At 42.9% G+C, this 16,992-nt stretch overlaps 1 protein-coding gene across 1 annotated transcript in view; it reads right to left on the bottom strand.

The window, feature by feature from the left end:
- Positions 1-16,992, bottom strand: part of GNPAT (glyceronephosphate O-acyltransferase) — a 39,721-nt gene that overhangs the window by 15,024 nt on the left and 7,705 nt on the right. The window contains exons 2-9 of the mRNA XM_008689544.2: positions 15,942-16,124; positions 8,712-8,888; positions 6,178-6,307; positions 3,434-3,561; positions 3,037-3,112; positions 2,634-2,785; positions 2,391-2,521; positions 448-671 (exon numbers count right to left, since the gene is read on the bottom strand). Coding sequence (XP_008687766.1) covers positions 448-671; positions 2,391-2,521; positions 2,634-2,785; positions 3,037-3,112; positions 3,434-3,561; positions 6,178-6,307; positions 8,712-8,888; positions 15,942-16,124 — 1,201 coding nt within the window. The remainder of the gene's footprint in view (positions 1-447; positions 672-2,390; positions 2,522-2,633; positions 2,786-3,036; positions 3,113-3,433; positions 3,562-6,177; positions 6,308-8,711; positions 8,889-15,941; positions 16,125-16,992) is intronic.

Below are 16,992 nucleotides of genomic sequence, written 5' to 3'. Positions count from 1 at the left end.
TACACAGTACTCTCAGCAACCCTCTGTGGTCTGTCCATAGCTCTTTTTTTTTAAAAAAAGATTTTATTTATTTATTTGAAAGAGAGAGAGAGAGCACACACATGAGCAGAGGGAGAGGGAGAGGCAGACTCCCCGCTGAGCAGGGAACCCCACGCGGGGCTCAATCCCAGGACCCTGAGATCATGACCTGAGACGAAGGCAGATGCTTAACCGACTGAGCCCCCCAGGCGCCCCGTCCATAGCTCTCTGTGTTTACTTCACTGGACCCTCGTCACCAATCACGCACCCTGCCTTCCACGAGCCAGGAGAAGCTGCAGCACAGGGCTGCGGCTTGTTTCTCTTTGTATCCCTGGCCGTTCCCAGCATCGACTAGACTCAAGAGGTTTCATGAGTGAACAGCAGGTAGTTCACTATAAATCTCTCATCACACAAGTCCTGCATACGTACCGGACCAAGTGAGAAAGCCTCCGAAGGCCTGGGCTAAGCCTTTGAGCCATAAAGTCTTCTCCACCAGAGCGTCGAAGTCCATGGACGGCCGGTTCTGAAGCAGGACAGCAACTGTCAGGGCCCAGGGGCTCAGAACCAGGTTTTGAACCTGCAGAAGCTCCATTTTATAGGCAACTTCAGTGACAAAGGCATGCACATCCTCCGACTGTCTCTGAGGAATATACCTACAGAGAAGAACAGAGAAGAACAAATGACAGCTCTGCTACCCACACTAATGTGAAGGGGGGTGGGGTGGGAGAAGACAGACCCCTGGGAAGGTTTCTCTTACTTTCTGCCAAGTGAATTCTCTCAGGTCACAATGCCAGAATATACCTTTACTTTACTAGAGTGAAACCTGTCCACCTGTCTCTACGGTACACTCTTGAGAGGTGACAAAACGCACGCAAGTGGACCGAGTCTTAGTCTTCCTGGTTCCAGGCAAAAAAAAAATGCTGCTGCTTTATAAACAGATCTATCACTGCTCTGAAAATGGAGGCCTGCCCCAGTAGCCGGAACTACTCGGTCCTCTCCAAGTCCACCGTGCTTTGAACACCCGTCTCCCAGAACACGCTTACCAGGTTACGCGGTCACCGCTCACATCTGTGCTGGATGGGCTATACAGTTTGCCTGGCTGCTACACTGCCCTTCTGAGCAGCTCAAGGTTACCTGCCAAGTACTGCCACGATCCTCGCCTGACAGATTCTTCAGGCACGGATCACCAAACGTGGACTCGGATGGTACCAGGAGCTGGTTTGGAGCTGGATGAAGCAGGCGTACGCTCAGGACCCAAAGCAACCACACAGGAAGGGAGCTTCACGTGAAAGCTAGGGCCAATCCTAATAACAACCGGCTAGCCCGATCTGAGAACTAGAGGTGGAAAGCCCGTGGCAGCAAAAAGCAACATCTGCTTGAGAGCTGCTGAAGCTGCTAGTGACGTTCACTGGTGGCCACGGGCCCACTGGCGCTACACACGAATTATGAATGACGTCGTCCCGGGAAGCCTGGCTGAGCAGGTGGTTTCTGTCTCCCTTACTTCCCCAGGGGTATTTCTCCAAATTAAGAAAACCCAAGTGCGTATCTGTACCTGCGTCCTGAAAGAACCTAATACATTTCTGTGCCCATAAAACTACAACCTTCTTGGGGCACCTGGGTGGCCCAGTCGGTTAAGCATCTGACTCTTGGTTTCAGCTCAGGTCATGATCTCAGTGTCGTGGGATCGAGCTCCGCACTGGGCTCTGTGCTCAGCGCGGAGTCTGCTTGTCCCTCTCCCTTTGCTTCTTGCCCCCACCCTCTGAGACTCTCTTTTTCTCTCTCAAATAAATAAATAAATAAAATCTTAAAAAAACAAAACAAAATAAAACTGTAACCTTGAGGACAGGGACCCACTCCCATTCATTATTATCATATAATCCCTTCTAGGATCAAAAATAATACTCACCACATACTTTGGCTGACCTGCCAATAGTGTTCCCCCCAACACAGAATGGGTAGGGTGGTGTGCATAGCACAGGTAGGAGGGTACTGATTCCCCTGAGAAGAACGAGCAGCACGGTCTGACTCCGTGTATTTGACATATATCACATTGTGATATAGCGAGCAGCTAACTGTTTTCTTTGACAATTCTCTTCTTAAAAAATTTTTTTTAAATTTTCAAGTAATCTCCACACCCAGTTGGGGCTCAAACTCACAACCCCGAGATCGAGAGTCGCACACTCCACTTGACTGAGCCAGCCAGGCGCCCTGCAAACAGAATTCTTTAACTGAAGCTTTCTGCTTCCCTGATATGTGATCTCAGAAAACCAAGTTTCAGTCCTAGAAGGGATCAGTCAACTCAAGAATCACGACCACACTTCCCGATGTTCATCCTTATTTCTATGTCAATTACGAAAACACAGGTCTGGCACCTTGGGACCAAGTTATATGGGCTCCGACTCATCCTCCCAGCTGCCAGAGAGCGAAGTGACACAGGGTCTCCAAAGTATATGTGGATATTTCCAAAATTCTCAGAGAGAATCTTCCTGGCTTTCAACAATCCCTAATAACAGAGGAAATGAAACAAAGAAGAGTAAGTTCAGAAAGAAGTTGGTGTATAAACCAGCATTTTCTCTAAATTCAAGTAAAAGCAAGTCTGGTTCTCCTTTACGTACGGTTGTAGATTCTTTCGGCTTAGGAACCCCTAGAAGCTCATACACGTAAAGCGTTTCTTCCAATATCTTATCGTAACTGATACTAATTGGAACAAGGTAGGTATCAAAAACTTCTCTTTTAAAAAATGGTTCCATCACAATATTCAGAAGACCTGTCAACAGGAAGAAATGGTTTTCTGTATGTAGTGAAATGTGGAGCAAACACGGATGCAAAACAGGAAGATCCTGAAGTGTACATTAAATCTTAAGCCCGTAAATATAAACAGTTACAACTTAAAGAAACAGTTACACTTATAAAGAAAAAATATCTTGCAAAAAAAAAAGTGTCAAGCTGTATTTAGCAGCTATGATGACACCACACTTTCTGGGTTTGTATTCTTCTTTCAGTCTCTAAAGGACCTACCAAATTTCGGAGTCAATGTCTTGGAAGAGCGACTTCTTGTCCCTTCGAGGAAAAATTCAACAGGAGCATAACCATTCTTTAAAGAGAAAACACAAACAAAACAAAACAAACACAAAACCCATTGCCTACTCTCAAAGTGAGAAATGCTTCTTTTGATTCCTTTCCCCAAGCTGCTCCCCCACCCCCACCGGCCTTCTGAGCAAACACTGCGCACAGCGCACTCAAGCAAGAGGGCCGCACAGGGTAAACGGACCATGGAGGTCATGCACATTCCTTCAGGGGGACGAGCAGCCAAGCGGGCCATTCGGGAGTGAAGAATTTAAGATCCTACGGCAAGCTCAAGCTCGAGTGGAGAGGAAATGCAGCTTGAAAGTATTCGGAAATTATCTGCCTTTACCCGCAACATGGTCTTCACATATTCAGAGAACACGGCCCAGTAGAGTTTATTGCCACCAAAGGTGCGCCGCATGAAAAAGGCACCCGACATCCGCAGCAGCTCCCCGACCATCTTCATGCCCAGGAAGTCTAAACAATAAATAAAGAAGGGGTTCATCTTTATTTGCGGATCTTGAAACTTCTATAAATACCTAACCTCACATTCTGTTAAGAAAGTTTGCATGTATGGAAGATACCGCTATGATACTGCTAATCATACTTCCCGAGCTGAAACCACGTGAGAAGGGACGTCTAATAGAATTACGGGAGAGAAAGAACAGTGTGGGCAGGCCCACCGGGCGGCTACCACGTGCGCCCCCACGCACCTCCGCATTTACAACCAGACCGGCAACAGACGGGGCCACAGCAGGCAAGGTGACAAGCTCTGTCACATCACCATGCCGAGTTCTTTAGGAGTGCTGCTGCTTGATGACAGACCGGCACGTGTCTTCCATGCTGGCCACCTGGCCAGCCCAACTCTCACCTTTTTCACCCATGAGGTACAAGTATCAGCCTTCTTTTAGTGGCACAGATTAAATAAAGCAAGTGTGGGATGCTTTATTCTACCAGGGGTTTTAAAACCCTCCTTTTTTTCCATTTTCCTTAATTTTCAAAGAACTTCCTTACGCATCTGTACAGATGAAACTGCTTTTAAAGTACTTAAGTCCCTGGCAATTTTTACCTTACTGTTGACTGCATTTATTAACCAAGGTGTATGCCTGAATCCCAACTTTTTCAGCCCCCTCCAAAGGGAGAAGATAAACAATGATTTGCCTTAGCAATCCTGCTTTTTGGAATCAGTCCTACAGAAATAAAAGCACCAGTAGGAGAATATATGCAACCACAAAACTACCAAATTACAGTATACCTACCCTGCTGAATATTGTAATGTTAGACATGAAGTTGGGCCTTGATCTTACACTGTATACAAAATTAACTCGAAATGGATCAAAGGCCTACACGTAAGACCTAAAACTATAAAATTCTTAGAAGAAAACATAGAGGTAAAACTTCATGACATTAAATGTGGCAACGATTTCTTGGACAGGACACCGAAAGCACAGAGAACAAAAGAAGCTGACAGGGGCGCCTGGGTGGCTCAGTCGTTAAGCGTCTGCCTTCAGCTCAGGGCGTGATCCCAGGGTCCTGGGATCGAGCCCCGTGTCGGGCTCCCTACTCCGTTGGGAGCCTGCTTCTTCCTCTCCCACTCCCCCTGCTTGTGTTCCCTCTCTCACTGGCTGTCTCTCTGTCACATAAATAAAAATAAAATCTTAAAAAAAAAAAAAAGAAACTGATGAAGAAATTGGGCTACATCACAATGAAAAGTTCTGTGCATCAAAGGATCCATTGATAGAGTGCAAAGTCAACTTTGGGAGAAATTTAATGGGAGAAGGGAAAAAATATTTGCAGATCATGTATCTGATAAGGGGTTATTATCCAGAATATATAAAGAACCCCTACAACTCAAGAGAAACAACAACAAAAAACAACCCAATTCAAAAATGGGCAAAGGACTTGAATAGACATTTTTCCAAAAAAGATACAGAAATGGCCACAAGTACATGAAAAGATGATCAACATTGCTAGTCATCAGAGAAATGCAAATCAAAAGCACACTGAGATACCACATCCTACCATCAGGATGGCCACTATTAAAAAAACAAAAACAAAACCACAAGAAAATAAGTGTTGGATGCAGAGAAACTAGACCCTCGTGTACTACGCTGGTGGGATGTGAAATGGCACAGCCGCTAGGGAAGACAATACAGTGGTCCTCAAAAAAATTAAAAATAAAATTAGCATACAACCCAGCAATTCTACTTCTGGGTGTATACCTGGAAGAATTTAAAGCAGAGACTCAGACAGGTATTTGCACACCTATGTTCATAGCAGCATTATTCATAATAGCCAAACGGTGGAAGCAAGCCAAGCTTCCACGGACAGAACAATGGATAAACGACGTGTGCTCTACACGTCCGATCAAACAGGACTCGGCCTTTAGGAATAGGAAGAAAATTCTGAAACATGGTGCAACATGAATGGACCTTGAGGACATGATGCTGAGTGAAGGAAACCAGTTACTAAAGGACAAATCCTGTAGGATTCCACTCATACGAGGTACCTAGAGGAGCCAAATTCCTAGAGACAGAAAGTCGAATGCTGGTGGCCAGTGGCCGGGGGGAGAGTAGGGTGAGGAGTTAGTGTTGAGTGGGGACAGAATTTCAGGTCTGCAAGAGGAAAAGCAGGTGGAGTTCTGTGGATGGCAGACGGTGAGGGATGCACAACGGTGTGAATGTACTTAACACCACTGAACTATAGGCTTAAAGGTGGTTACGGCAGTAAATTTTATGCTTTCTGTATTTTACCATAATTAAAAATATGTAAAAGAAAAAAGTTGTATCTATTCACTGACCTTAGAGATAAACACTGATAAATTATCAATTAAGAAAAGCAAAGGCAGGTCATACATAAAGGTGGTATCTCATTTTTCAAGCCTAAACCAAACCCCCATGTGCACATATCCTTGTTTCCGTCTGTACTGAGGCACAGCACGGAGAGACCTAATCCCGACTATCGAACACCAGGGTCAATGGTAGAAGGGAGAGGGGATTTGCATCCTCTTCTTCAAGTACCTCAGCACTGTTAAAATCATTTCAATGAATATTGTCATTTTTATAATTAAAAGAGGAGAAGAACAATACGTACCCATTCCTGCGGCTATGACTGGTACCGGTAGATCATAGTTGTATAAAAGAAAAGACAGCATCAGAAAGTCAATGTAACTTCGATGACTGGGCAGCAGGACAACTGGGTGCTCCTGGATGGCTCGTTGTAGCTTTAAAATAAATGTCACAGTTTGAATACTTTCAGTTTTCCAATTATTAAAATCACATGGCACATCAGAAAACGGAAGAATGGGTATATGTACAGAGGGAATACTAAGGTTAATAATGTCTTCCTGCCTCCCCTACTACATACAGAAAACTTATTTCAGAGTTCTGGTTAAATAACCTCACACAATGCAAGAACATTAAAAATGTAAATTTTATAGATCATAATAATAATAGGGATGATCCCTAACATATTAGGTGGGTACCATATTAAACATTTTACATACTAAGCATTTTCCATGCATTGTTTAATGTGACATATTTGTAAATAAGGCCTAAACATTAGGTTCCTCATTTGCGACATGGTCACGCATCTGATCAATGACCAAGCTGCGAATGGAACTGAAGTGAGTCTGAGTTAAAAAGCCAGCTGTTAACCAATGTGCTAGATGGTTGTGTGCAGTAAGAGGGAACAAAGCGTCTCTCAGGTAGATTAATAAAAACAAATCTGAATTAGGAGGACAAATGAGAGGTATGGTATTTCTATATTTATACACTGGACTTGCCACCAGGAAGAATGGGTGCCCTCAGTTAGAAGGAATTTGAGCTTCCAGATATATTCCGTAGGCTATCAGCCTCAAAAATATTCACCAGGATCAATGTGTTATCTGTTTTTTGGAAATCTAAATATAATTTACCAAGGTAAGATAATGTATGATCAGTTAAGAAGACAGGGCCAGTCAATATTGTCTGGATGGCTATATCAAACATTTTTTTTAAGATTTCTTCCTTTCTTTTTTTTTTTTAAGATTTTATTTATTTATTTGACAGAGAGAGAAGAGAGAGAGTACAAGCAGGCAGAGCAGCAGGCAGAGGCAGAGGGAGAAGCAGGCTCCACGCTGAGCAGGGAACCTGACATGGGACTCGATCCCAGGACCCTGGGATCATGACCTGAGCCGAAGGTAGATGCTTAACCAACTGAGCTACCCAGGCACCCCAAGATTCATTTATTTCTTTGAGAGAGAGACAGAGCGCATGAGCACGTGGGGGGAGGGGCAGAGGGAGAGAATCTCAAGCAGACTCCCTGCTGAGTGTGCAGCCAGACGCAGGGCTTGATCTCATGACCCATGAGATCATGACTCCAGTCGAAACCAAGAGTTGGATGCTCAACTGACTGAGCCACCCAGGCGCCCCCAAACATTCTTTGAGAGAGAGGCAGGCAGAGAGTAACTTAACAAACTAGAGAATAGTCATTGGAGGAAAAAAGAAGAAATACATGAAAGTAAAGTAAATGACTGAATAAAATATTAAAAGACATGTACAAGAAGGCCAATGGATGTAAGAGCTTCTTAGTAAGAGGAAAAAGAATAGTAAAAATCATAAATGAATAAAAATAGGAAAAGCTCTTCCTTCCAAAAGAAAGCAGACTATAACATGACTGTTAAATCACTCCTGAGAGATGAAATTAGAAAAATCACCATTTGGCAATCATTAGAGTAATAACTGGTTTGGGAAAAATCATCAGTCAATGTGAACACTTGTGGAGGAGACCATGCTGGAAAACAGGACCCTGAACCATTCTTAGAGCATCTCTCCACACGATACTTATTACCAAGGGAAATAGGGTAACTTTACAAGTGGAGAGATGCAGCTGATACCAGATGATGAAAGTGACCACCACCAGTAAGGGGACAGACAGCCACCATGTGCTCCTTGATCTGTTGCACTGAGAAGGATACAATGTTGCGTCCTGCTCAAGCCCTACAACCTGAGTCTAATCCTGAGACAACATCACTCAAATCCAAATCAAGACATGCTATAAAATAACTGGTCTGGTTTTTTTCCAAAACTAATATGAAACACAAAGACTAAGGAATTGTTCTAAATTAAAAGAGTCGAAAGAGATATGGAAGCTGAACATAACACATGACGTAGGATTTCTTTTGCTATACAAGATATAACTGAGGTGATCAACGAAATACGACTGAGGTCTCTATTACTGTGTATTAGTGTTGTATCAATGTCGATTTGCTTATTTTGATAACTGCACCATAAGGGAATGTCCTTGTTTACGGGAAAAACACAGCAGAGTATTGAGGGGAGGATAAGGAAAATGTTGTAAGGGGACCAGGTGGATCATACACAGAAATTCTTGGTATTATTTCTGTAGCATGGCGGACATCTGACGTGAGGTTAGTCTGTAAGTCTTACCTGACTAAGTGAGTTAGTCTGAAGTCTGTAGGTCTGAAAGTAAAAAATATCACCCCCCAGAGAAGCAAAGCCTTTTTTTCTGCCCAGCCTGGACGCCTGCTGACGAGGGCCTGCTCATTTAGTGCAAAGTGAGAGGTCCTGGAGTTGATGAAATCGTTAAGGGGTAGAAGAGGTTGTTTTTAAACAAGCAATACTCACTTTCTGAATACCTTCTTCATTTACACACACTTTTGAGAAAATTTGTTTAAATATTTTGCTCAGGGCAAAGGCAAAAAACCGGATGGCTCCCAGACGCAGTTTGTGGCTCATTTCATCCAAAATCTCACAAACTTCCTCTCGGAGGACATCGACGGATTGAAGGGATTCCTTGGAAAGCTAGAAGGAAAGGGAAAGCAGGGATACGTCTCTGAAGAAAAGAAGCCAGAACTCTATTCACTCAAAGTGCTAGGACTAGTTCCAAATGGACCAATATTACATAGCTCAAAAATGCGACGTTTTCTTCCTCATTTAGTTTCACATAATTTATTTTCCAACATAACTCAAGTAGATAAATGATCCTATTTCGACAACGTCAAAGACTGGCAATTCAAAAAGAATAGGCTCTCTAGGAGAGTATCTCACCTTTCCATTTGATTTGTTAATAAGCTTACAGCCAAATTCTCTAAAATAAGCTGTTGCCCATGAACTAACTAGTGTGCTAGCACAGATATTTGGCAGTTTCTTTCAGCAGATGGCTGCAGCACTCCATCTGCTTGCTCCATGCTACTACAAGGTAATATACAAGGTAACATACAAGGTAAAAATACAAGTTTAGGTTGAAGTAACCATTCGGACTATACCGCATACACAGGTCACTGGGACAAAACTCTCCGAAGTATCAAAGGTTAACTAGTAAAGTCAATGATCTTACACTGGAACTCTATTCCGAAGGCATACCACATCTTTTGTAAAGAGAACAAAATGTTGGTTGTGTGCTAGGCCTGGGGATGGGGACGAATAAGTCCATTTCTGTCCTCAGGGAACTCTAATTTGATGCCTTAAGCAAGCATGGTGAAAAAGAATGGCGTCTATGTGATAAATAATATTTATCCTTAGCAGAGGAGAATGTTCTGCTTTAGGATGAGGCCCAGAAGATGAGAGGGTAGGACGTGGAATCCCAACTTCCTAAATTACATGCAGTGGAGAAATAGCTTCTCTTTTTTAAAATAATTGAGGTGAAATTAACATAGCATAAAATCAGCCATTTCAAACTAAACAATTCAGTGGCACTTAGTACCTTCCCAAATGGATAATCATCCTCTTAGCTCCATATTTTATCTTTTTCAAGGAAATAGAGGAATCAATGGATTGGTGGTAAGGATGGATTTCAGGAAACCAGCCTAGGAAAAGGGAGTACACTTGGAAAACTATCAAAATAGCTCACCGGAGACGGAAAAGACCCCCCAAAAAGCAATAATAGGTGCTGAAGGGAAGGGGAAGGGCAGTGAGAAGCTCAGTTGTTTCGGGCAACAGAATGGATGGTGGGGCCATCCTGAAATTCGGGATAGAGAGCAGGGCTAGAAGGCAATGTGGTGCAGGGGTTGAGAAGGCAGATATACTGATTTTGAGGTGTCTGGAGACATATAAAGTAGCTGACCTGCAGGGAGTAGAACAATTGGAGAGAAGAGTCTGAACCCTGATAATCTAGCCAAGGCTAGAGATCCTGTTTGGGCATCACCAGACTACAGATGAAAATGGAAATGACGGGAGTGGATAAAACGGACCAGGGAGACTGCAGGGATGAAGATAAGAAGGCTGCGGGTTCAACCTTGAGAAATACTTAACCAGCGGATGGAAGAACTCATAAAGAGATTAACAAGGAAGATGATAAGAGAACTGTACTGTGTGATGCCATAAATGTCAAGGTAGGACAGTCCTGCAGGAGAGTGTGTCCAACAAAAACTGACACAGTAAAGATGCAGCGAAGACTAAAGGAACCCCTTGGATTGGGTCACTTGGAGATCCACGGTAACCTTTACTGGAGTACAGCAACCTGCTGCAAGTGGGAAGTGAACGGCAAAGGACTCACTACACGTTTGAGGAGCTGGGATGAGAAAGGAAGAAGAAATGGAGCATTAAAAAGAATGAATACATGGCTGAGAGGGCCTTCCCCTCACCAGGAAGTGCTGATGCCAGCTAAGCCTGTGCAGAAGGCTGAAGAGGAGGACACACTAGTCCCCTGGGGATCTGAAAGAATTGGGCAGATGAAGGACACAGGTGAGTAGGCTGGTCTGTTCAGAAGGCATGGCCTTCTCTAGGATTGGAGGAAAGCAGAGAAGCAGAGAATGACCTGAGCTCTTATTCTGTGCAATCGGGCTTCTCATTTGCCCAACAGATATGTATATCCTTCCAGATTCTTCTTCTTGGAAACCTTAGATAAGATTAAAAGATGAGCAATAGCTTTATAACTCCTTGTCCCAGTGTTGTCCCTTTTCAGTCTGTTCTTCACATCACAAACCTGAGTGGTTTCTTTTCTTTTTTTAAAGATTTTACGTATGTATTTATTTGGGGGACAGAGAACACAAGCAGGGGGAAGGGCAGAGAGAGAGGGAGAAGCAGACTCCCCTGCTGAGCAGGAAGCCTAACATGGGGCTTGATCCCAGGACCCCGGGATCGTGACCTCAGCTGAAGGCAGATGCTTCACTGACTGAACCACCCATTCGCCCCTGAGTGGTATCTTAAATGCAGAAGTGATCTCATCTTTCCCAAGCTAAAAGCCCTTCAATGGCTGCATTGCATTCCGTGAGACTAAGGCAGCCTGAGTTGGCAGCAGAGATGGAAAGAAACAGACAAGAGCAATTGAGGAGAGCAAATTGCCAGCTCTTAGTGACTGACAGCACAGGAAGGGAAAGCAAGAAGCTGAAGACGGCACCCAGATTTTTGGTATGGGCAGCAGGCATATGGAGAGGCCGTTCTTGGAGATATGCAAAACTGGGTGTGGGGGGATGCACACGGTACAGTGGTGGGAGTGGGAGGGTCAAAGAGCTTGATTCAGACATCCTGAATGTGAGATGTTTTTGGATTTTCCAAGTAGGTATTCCAGTAGACATAAAAATATATGTATGAAACTCAAAAGAGATCTGGGCTGAAGCAATAGATACCAATTATTATTTACTACATATTGTTATTTATTTATAATAGCAAATTATTATAATAATATAATATAGTAGGGAGACATCAGCATAAGGAAGGTATTTACAATTCTGGTAATAAATAAAACTGCCCAGTGAGCAGGAAAAATAAGAAGGGATTAGAACAAAATCTTGAGGAACAGCAGCATTTAAAGAGACAGGCAAAGGAAAAGAAGCCCATAAAGACAACTGAGGAAAGATCAACAAGATTTGGTTGGGGGGGGCACCTGGCTGGTTCAGTTGAAGCATGCAACTCTTGATCTCGGGACTGTGGGTTCGAGCCCCACATTGGGTGTAGAGATTACTTAAAAATAAAATCTTAAAAAAAAAGATTTGGTGGATAAGGGGGGAGAATATGGTATCACAGAAAGAAAGGTGGGAGAGTGAGCCAAAGGCTATGAAGGATGTCAACAAGGTTGATTTCAGCCATCAGGAAGGAATCACTCACAGTCTTGGGAAGAGCAATTACAGTGGGTTAGAAACTGGATCCCAATGAGCTGCATATACACGGAGGGTGAGAAAGTACAGTCCCAAGTATAGCAAACACAGCCGACTTCTTCCAGGAGTAGAGCAGAAGTGGGAAAGGAAATGCTGAGTCATAGGGGAGAAGCAATATGCCCAAACGAGGCTGATTTCAGCTGGAAGAGGATGGAACAAGTTCAGTGATGATGGTAAAGAGCTAATGAAGAGGAAGAAGTTGAAGACATTTGAGGGGACAGACAATAAAGCAAAGTCCTTGAGCAGGACGGAGCAGGTGAAGTTCAGAGCAAAGGAGCAGGGGAGGGATTGAACTCCCAACAGGAGAAAGAGCTCCCTGTCCCTTTTTAACAGGAGGGAAGAAGAGACTGAGGCTATCAGTGCAGGTAAATTAGCAGCTTGATCACAGGAAGCTGAGAGCTGTCATATAATGGTTTACATTTTCTTTGTGAAGTAGGAAGAAATGTCACCTCTTGAGGGTAAGGGGCCAAGGTTGGAGGCTCAGAAAGAATATGGGTGACAATGACATTCCCATTTTGGAGACCGGGAGAGCTCCCTGGGGAAACGAGGAATTCTTGGGTAACACAGAGGGCCCAGTTGTGTTGCATAACCCTGAGTTTATAACAATTCCAGTCTACCTACATTAAGTGATTTTTTTTTCTCTCAGCAGCACAGCCAAGTTTGAGAAACACTGGCTTGTATCAGTTACGCTTAACCTGGCTCTGTATTAGGATTACTTGGGGAGCTTTTAAAAAAGAAAAAGAAAAAGATGCCTGGGTCCTATTCCAGACCAATTACATCAGAATCTCTGTGGACAGGACAAAAGCATTTTTTTCTTTCATTCATTCATACATTCATTCATTCATTCATTCATTCATTCAGGAAATACTTATCAAATGCACCTATGTGCTAGGCACTAGGAATACAGCAAAAAAAGAGATAAAATAATAGAATACAGGGGAAAAAAAGAGAGTCAGAAGAGAGATAAAAATTGTCTTCATGGAGTTTCCGTACTAGTGGAAAATAACAGTTAACTTTCTATAAAAGTTCTCCAGGTGATTCTAACAAAGAGCCAGTATTGAGAACCACTGTCTTTAGCTTCTAATCGACAAGGAAACTTTACTTCACTTATGAAATAGGTCCAGTCAGAGAGGACTAATAGTTTCCCCATGATAAATCATGACAGACAGATTGAACCAAAAGGATTAGGAGGATAGGTCATATGCCCAAATTAGAAGAAAACAGACAGGGGAGTCTGGGTGGTTCAGTCGGAGAAGTGTCTGCCTTCGGCTCAGGTCATGATCTTGGAGTCAGGGCCTGAGCGCCGAGTCAGGCTCCCTGCTCAGCAGGGAGTTTGCTTCTCCCTCTGCTCCTCACCCAACTCGTGCTCTCTCTCTCTCTCTCTCACTCTCTCTCTCTCAAATAAATAACTAAAATCTTTAAAAAAAATTTTTAAAAAGAAGAAAACAGCAGAGATAAAGAATTTCTCTGAGGTTGTAGGCCTGACTAAATTCCATTTAAAAATCAATGGGGGGGGGCGCCTGGGTGGATCAGTCAGTTAAGCATCTGATCTCATGATCTGGGGGTCCTGGGATCAAGCTCCACGCTGGGGTCCCTGCTCAGCAGGGGAGTCTGCTTTTCCTGTCCCTTTGCCCCTGTTGTGTGCTCTCTCTCTCTCTCTCACTCACTTTCTATTTCAAATAAATAAATCTTTAAAAAAAAAAGTCAATGGAGAACAGTATCTAAAGGTAAACCTCAAAGCCTGGGAGCACCTGGACAAAGTGACAGGGAGGGCCAGCCATGAAGAAGCGGTAATCGTGCCCATTGAACACTTCTATTTGATGTCTGCAAATGACACGTCCAAAACAGACCTTAGCTTTTCTCCTAAGCCCATTCCCTCTCCTAAATTCCCTATCTCAGTGAATGCTTCTGTCATCCTGTCTCTCTCTTCCTTCCCGTCATTCACCCTATTATACTCCACCTCTGAAATCAATCTTTCTTTCCCTTCCTTCTTTCCTTTTTTTTTTTTTTTTTTTTTTTTAAAGACAGGGAACGAGAGAGGAGGAGGGAGCGGCAGAAGGTGAATCTTAAGCAGGCTCCATGCTCAGCAGGGAGCCCGATACAGGGCTCAATCTCACGATCCTGAAATCATGATCTGAGGTGAAATCTAGACTCGGACACTTAACTGACTGAGCCACCCAGGTACCCCTACACCTTAAATTTCTTAAATCTGTCCATCTCTGTTTCTACAACCACAGTCTAGGCAACTGTGATCTCACAAAGGGATTACTGGAAGAGTGTCATAACCAAACTTCTGTCTCCTTTGTTGCAGAATGGTGTTTCTAAAACATTAATTGATCAGGCCACACTCCGACCTGAAACCTTTCAATGGCTTTGCACCGTATGTAGGATAAAATCTAATTCCTCCGGATGGTTTATAAGATTTACTTTATTTATTATTTATTTTTAGAGCGAGAGAGAGTGAGCACGAGTAGGGGGAGCGCAAAGGGAAAGGAAGAGGGGAAGACAGAATCTCCAGCAGACTACCCACTGAGTGGGAGCCCAACGGGGGGGCTTGATCTCAAGACCCTGAGATCATGACTCAAGCTGAAGTCAGACGCTCAAATGACTGAGCCAGATGCCCCCTCTGGATGGTTTATAAAACCCTCTGTGATGTGGCCCCTGTCTCTAAATTCTTACCATGTTACCCCTTCTTTGCTCTCTTCAGTCTCATCATACTGAACTGCTTCTAGTACTGGGACTATGCATGTTCTCTAGTTGTTAAAATATGCTGGTGGTTCCCAAACTTTGCTATACTTTGGAACCAAATGGCCTTCTTCTTTTTTTTTTTTTTTTTTTTTTGAGAAGAGAGAATGCAAGTGGGGGTTGGGTAGGGTCAGGGAGAGGGAGAAAGAGAGAATCTTAAGCAGGTGCCACACCCAGCATGGAGCCCTATAAGGGGCTCGATTTCACGACCCTGAGAACCTGACCTGAGCCGAAACCAAGAGTGGGACGCTTAACCAAATGAGCCACCCAGGCGCCCCTCCACTGGGCTTCTTTAAAAACTACTACTAGGATGTCTGGCTCCTTCCCCAACATTCTGATTTAATTCATATGGGGGTGAGATCTACGCACAGGGATTCTTGAAAGTTTCTCCAGCAATTTTATTGTGCAGTGAGATTTAACCATGGGGAAAAAGTTATTTGCTCTGCTAGGAATACTTCTTCACCCACTTCACCTGGAAAACCTCTAACCATCTTTTAGGCATCATTTAAAAAAAAATCACTTTTCTAATTCCTTACACAAAATTATTTGCCCTATAATTAGTGCCCCTGTACACTGGGCTCCCACTAGCATGTCTTGTATCATATTTCATTGTAATTGACTGTACAACTGTCATCATTCCCTGTCAGACTACAGTTGACCCCTGAACAATGTGGGGGCTGGGTGCCAACCCCCCATGTAGTTGAAAATCCACGTGTAACTTCTGATTCCCCCAAAACTTGATTAATAGCCTACTGTTGACTGACAGCCTTACCAATAACATAAACAGTTGATTTACACATATGTTTGATGTTACATGCATTATATACTGTATTCTCACAATAAAATAAGCTAGAGAAAGTGTTCTTACGAAAACTATACGGAAAACACATTTACAGTACTGTACTGTATTTATTGAAAAAAATCTATGTATAAGTGGACCTGTGCAGCTCAAACCTGTGTTGTTCCTTGTTGACAATGAACAAATCTGGCTGTGGTTGAAGAGGGAATCACTTACCTGTTTAATGACATAACGAACCTCTTCAGAATTGAGAACACTAGATTTAATATCACTTGGCTTGCAAGGAGTAATTCCCTTATAGACAAGAGGTGTGTAGCATTTCATTGCAAATTTCAAGTCACTGACATGCCTCCTCTCCTCTAAAATATCTTCAAATTCATCCCATTTTTTGAGCTCCTTCTGTGGGTAAGGCAAATGAAAGAAAGTAATGCACATACTATAAAGTTAATTAGGACAGATTAGAAACTACACTGGTAAGGTTTCATCTATGCCAGCATTTTTATGCTATGACATATGAACAAGAGCAGAGTGCACTGATAAGAGGTCTTCCTATACTAAGAAAAGGAAATGTAATGATAGTTGTGGTCAAAAAATGGATGTTGAATTATAATACTTTATTATTTCTGCTTATGATCTTTGTAAAGCCAGTACCCCTCTGGGAAAGTTAACAAAGATAGCAAAGATTGAGACACTAAGCTCTAGAATAATCTGAGCAACTTTACGAGCAACTTTATCTGACCAATTTTATCAAGCACATTGATAAATGTTTTGTCTGCCTCTTCTACTTAGCCTTAAAAATTAAAGCATACGATAGAAATTCGAAATTATGTCAAATCAAATCAAACTACATGGGTGCAAATAAAAGGAAAATTCACTTAAGAAATAAGTGCTCCCACAGAAGCTATGGGCAAGCAGTCTGTACTCGCTATGACTACTTTCTCACCCACTTTTGACTCCCTATCGTTCAACTTCCAACCAAGCAGCCCTTGAAATCACTGTTTATCGGGCTACCAATGACTTCTGAATTGTTAATTCTTACAATTTTGTTTTTCTGATTATAAAAGTAATAATAGTAATAATGATAATTATAGGTAACATGTACAGTTGTTTCCTAAGTGTCAGGCACTATTCCAAGACACTCTTCCTTAATACGGGAAAGATATAACAATGGGAAAACCAAGGCATGGAGAAGCAAAATAACTCACTCAGGCTTCCACAGCCCGCAAAGGGCAGAGATATGATTCAAACTTGAGCCTTATGGCTTCAC

Source organism: Ursus maritimus, unplaced genomic scaffold (assembly GCF_017311325.1).
Source record: "Ursus maritimus isolate PB19 unplaced genomic scaffold, ASM1731132v1 scaffold_7, whole genome shotgun sequence".
NCBI classification, from domain to species: domain Eukaryota; kingdom Metazoa; phylum Chordata; class Mammalia; order Carnivora; family Ursidae; genus Ursus; species Ursus maritimus.
The sequence above is the reverse complement of the archived record's forward strand: the minus strand, read 5'-3'. Positions and strand labels throughout refer to the sequence as shown.